Source organism: Buceros rhinoceros, unplaced genomic scaffold (genome assembly GCF_000710305.1).
Source record: "Buceros rhinoceros silvestris isolate BGI_N320 unplaced genomic scaffold, ASM71030v1 scaffold44005, whole genome shotgun sequence".
NCBI classification, from domain to species: Eukaryota; Metazoa; Chordata; class Aves; order Bucerotiformes; family Bucerotidae; genus Buceros; species Buceros rhinoceros.
In genome coordinates, this window is record NW_010414193.1 from 1,063 (window position 1) to 4,254 (window position 3,192).

Here is a 3,192-nt window from a genome sequence, read left to right on the forward strand (position 1 = left end):
CAGGGCACGTGTTACTGCATGTAGCAAGAACACCCTTACAGGTATTTCTTCAGTAAAATCAGCGGACACATGAGCTATGTGTCCATGTTGGCATCCGAAGGGATTGTATGTTCAAACACTGCCTCCCTTTCGGGTAAGGGATCACCATCTCTTCTCAGATGAAGCGCTGCGGCACAGGGTGGTGCAGGGGAGCAGAAATAAGCCCTTTCTCAGGTCTTGCAGCATCAGCTGCAGACTTCTCTGTCACCAGCGCAATACAGCGGCCACATGGGAGGGCACAGGACAGACGGGCAGCTGGCAGAAGCTCATCTCGCCCGTGGAGTATTTCATAATTGTGTGTGTCTGCTCTCTGAAAGCTTCATAATGTTCATTCAGAGCGGGAAAACAGAAATCACTTCCGTGGCGATGCTTAACTCTGTTGCTAAGCTTCTTTCTCCCTCTTGCTGTGTAAAATGTTGTATTACTGGAAATGAACTATTTATGCTGTCTGCAAAAGGTAATAATGCTCCTAAATGGGTACATTATTGTAGCTTTTTTTTAATGTGTTGATGGGGTTTTGAGGTATATTTTCCCCTTTACTAATGAGCTTAGCTCATGTAGTGGGAATGCTGCTAACTAAATTTAGCACTTTTTCTGTATAAACAAGGTGATGTTGTTCATTGACCTGGTTAATTAGAATTGCAGAATTATGCCATTAAATAGAAATGAGTAGGGTTACTTTGGAGGACTTTCTGTCACGGAGAAGGGCATCCTATCCCTCCTTCATTTTTCCTTCTACCCTCTCTCTTCTTCCCTCCACCAATGACAAACAGGACCTGAAATCTCTCTTCTGAGTTTTCCATTATGTTTGTAGAACAAATATGTCCTTCCAACTAATATTGTCAAGGACATGGGAGGCCAGAGGCTAAGATCTAAATACTTTAGGTGATTCAGAGGGGACAAATCTTCACCTAATGCAGGCCAGCTCGTAGCACTCTGCAGCTTCAGTCCTGGGGCCCTCAATCTCTGCTCTAAAGATGAAAGTCTTTGCTAGGAAACTGCATTTGTGCTGGACCACAAATGGTCTGTATTCCTTCTTTCCGCTCTGCTGTAGCCTCTGCAGCCAGTCCTTCCTGCTTCCCCCTGCCCAAGGCAGGGTTCATGCGGAATATTCGCCAGTTAAGAGCATTGTATAAATGTGTCTGTGCTGAACAACCTGTGAAATTGCTGGCGCCGGGTGGTGTGAGTCTAGGGACATATTCTTTGCAAGGGCCTTTGCTTACAACCAGAATTACCAGTGATGAGTTCAGTTTACGATGGAGTCAGCTCCACCATCTCTCATGCACTAGATAAAAACAGAGCATCCCATGGGAACCATTGACGCAGCGGGAGGGCAACTGGGAGGAAGAGTAGCTCAAACAAACCAAGTTATGATGCTGCTGAGGCTGAACTTCTGTTTCGTGGAAGCAGTAGAAGAGCTATAAACTGTAGTGGATGACGTGAAAGTCCAGCTATATTCAGCCTTTGGTGCTGCTCTGACACCCTCTCCAGGAAAACGGCCAAAAAGAAGATTCTGTCATCCAGAATGACCTCAGTGAATCATTTGAAGAAGAAGTTAGAGCGTTCCTCAGTGATGAAGAGAAGCTGCATCTTATTGATGACCTCACGAAAGTCAATCCGGTGACAACTACAACAGGTAAGCAGCCATCCAAGGGAGGATCTCCTGGGGAGTTGCTTTTCCCGGTGGCTACTAATACGTGGTAGTTACTGTTCTCATTGCTTTCATCCTGTCAGGAACACAGCAGTTAAAGATTCAAAGCCTGTCGAAGCCTATTCAAAGCCTCAGAAAGTCACATTTGGCTTGGTAGATTTTTTTTGTTCAAAATCCTTGTATTGCAGATCTAGCTGTGCTGATCCCTCCTCAAGCTCTGCATGTGGAGCTGCCGTTTGTAGTGTTGGTTCCCATAGCCAGGGTGTGGTTAATAGTTAATGCTGCTGAAGGGCTCCTGCATGACCTTGTGATTACGCCTTGGTGTTAATGAACGTATCAGAAAACAAGACTCTAACTTAGATTAAAAATACATACATAAAATAATACATACATAAAATTGAAAAGTAAATTCCTCACCTGACTTCTAAAGATGGTCCTTTTAAGAGAAGCCAAGGCCTGCTCCTAGTGCAGAGGGGGAATTCTTGCCTCTGTACTGCAAGTGAACAGATTTGCTTTATAGGACTGACTAGGAAACCTCATGAAACCACAGGATTTATGGAAATAAAACAGTTAGCAGATCCCTTAAGATTTTCAAAAATAAGAGCAACTCCTAAAGACGTTGTTCTGGATGTTAGACCTGTACCACTCTCTTGATCGCCTCATTCTCTGTTAAACCTAATGGATGACGTCTGAAGATTTTTGTAACAAACAGAAACGGCAAGAGTCAAACACGCTTTTCAAAAGATGCTAACAGAAGGGGTGTCTTTCAGTTCTGAGATGTCTTCAAGCAAGATATACAGTAAACTTGTTTTACACAAATGCTGGCTGCAGCCTGGTGGCTTTAAATCCATTTCGGCCTGTCTCCTGCCTCTACTCACCTGAGCTTATGAGAGAGTACCATGTTGCACCTCGTCCTCAGGTAATTCTGCTTGAAATAACTGTCTTTCCACAGAACCCAGCTGTGAAGTTCTTCAAAACCTGTGTGAGCAAAAGAATCGTAAAGGATAAAACTCATTTCTAGTGAAATACAAGTTCTGTTAAAAGAGCAGTACTCCTTTCAGATAATGAGAAGACCTTTGCTGTTGAACTTCGTAATTACTGTTCTCTCAAATACGAATATTCTCTTTTACTGCCAGGATTTAAAACCTCACATCTTTGCAGTGGCTGAGCAAACCTACAGAAACGTCCAAAGCCAGATAGACCCCGTAAACCAGTCTATAATTGTGAGTGGAGAAAGTGGTGCTGGGAAGGTAAGGAGATCTTCTGACATAGCTCTTAACTTTGGGGATTTCTTAGTGATTTATAGTGCATATTTCGGTGAACAAGCAAAGATGAAGAAAAAAAAATAAATCTGACAGAGCATGTAGCCAGTCTGCTCCAGCACAACTCCCTTGAAATATGCTGCAGTTAAATAGTTCTGCTAAATACAGCTGCTCTTTAGGTGCCCTCTGTAATTTCTGAGAGGGCTGGACTGGAGTCATTCAGCAGGCATGGCACCCGAA

The 3,192-nt window shown here is 43.6% G+C and overlaps 1 protein-coding gene across 1 annotated transcript in view; it reads left to right on the forward strand.

Annotated features, from left to right (window-relative positions):
* Positions 1 to 1,530: 1,530 nt before the first annotated feature.
* The window catches only part of MYO19 (myosin XIX), a gene marked incomplete at its 5' end in the record, with an annotated part of 15,984 nt that continues 14,322 nt past the window's right edge, over positions 1,531 to 3,192 (forward strand). The window contains 3 exons of the mRNA XM_010137006.1: positions 1,531 to 1,675; positions 2,461 to 2,609; positions 2,827 to 2,940. Of these exons, the coding sequence (XP_010135308.1) occupies positions 1,531 to 1,675; positions 2,461 to 2,609; positions 2,827 to 2,940 (408 nt within the window). The remainder of the gene's footprint in view (positions 1,676 to 2,460; positions 2,610 to 2,826; positions 2,941 to 3,192) is intronic.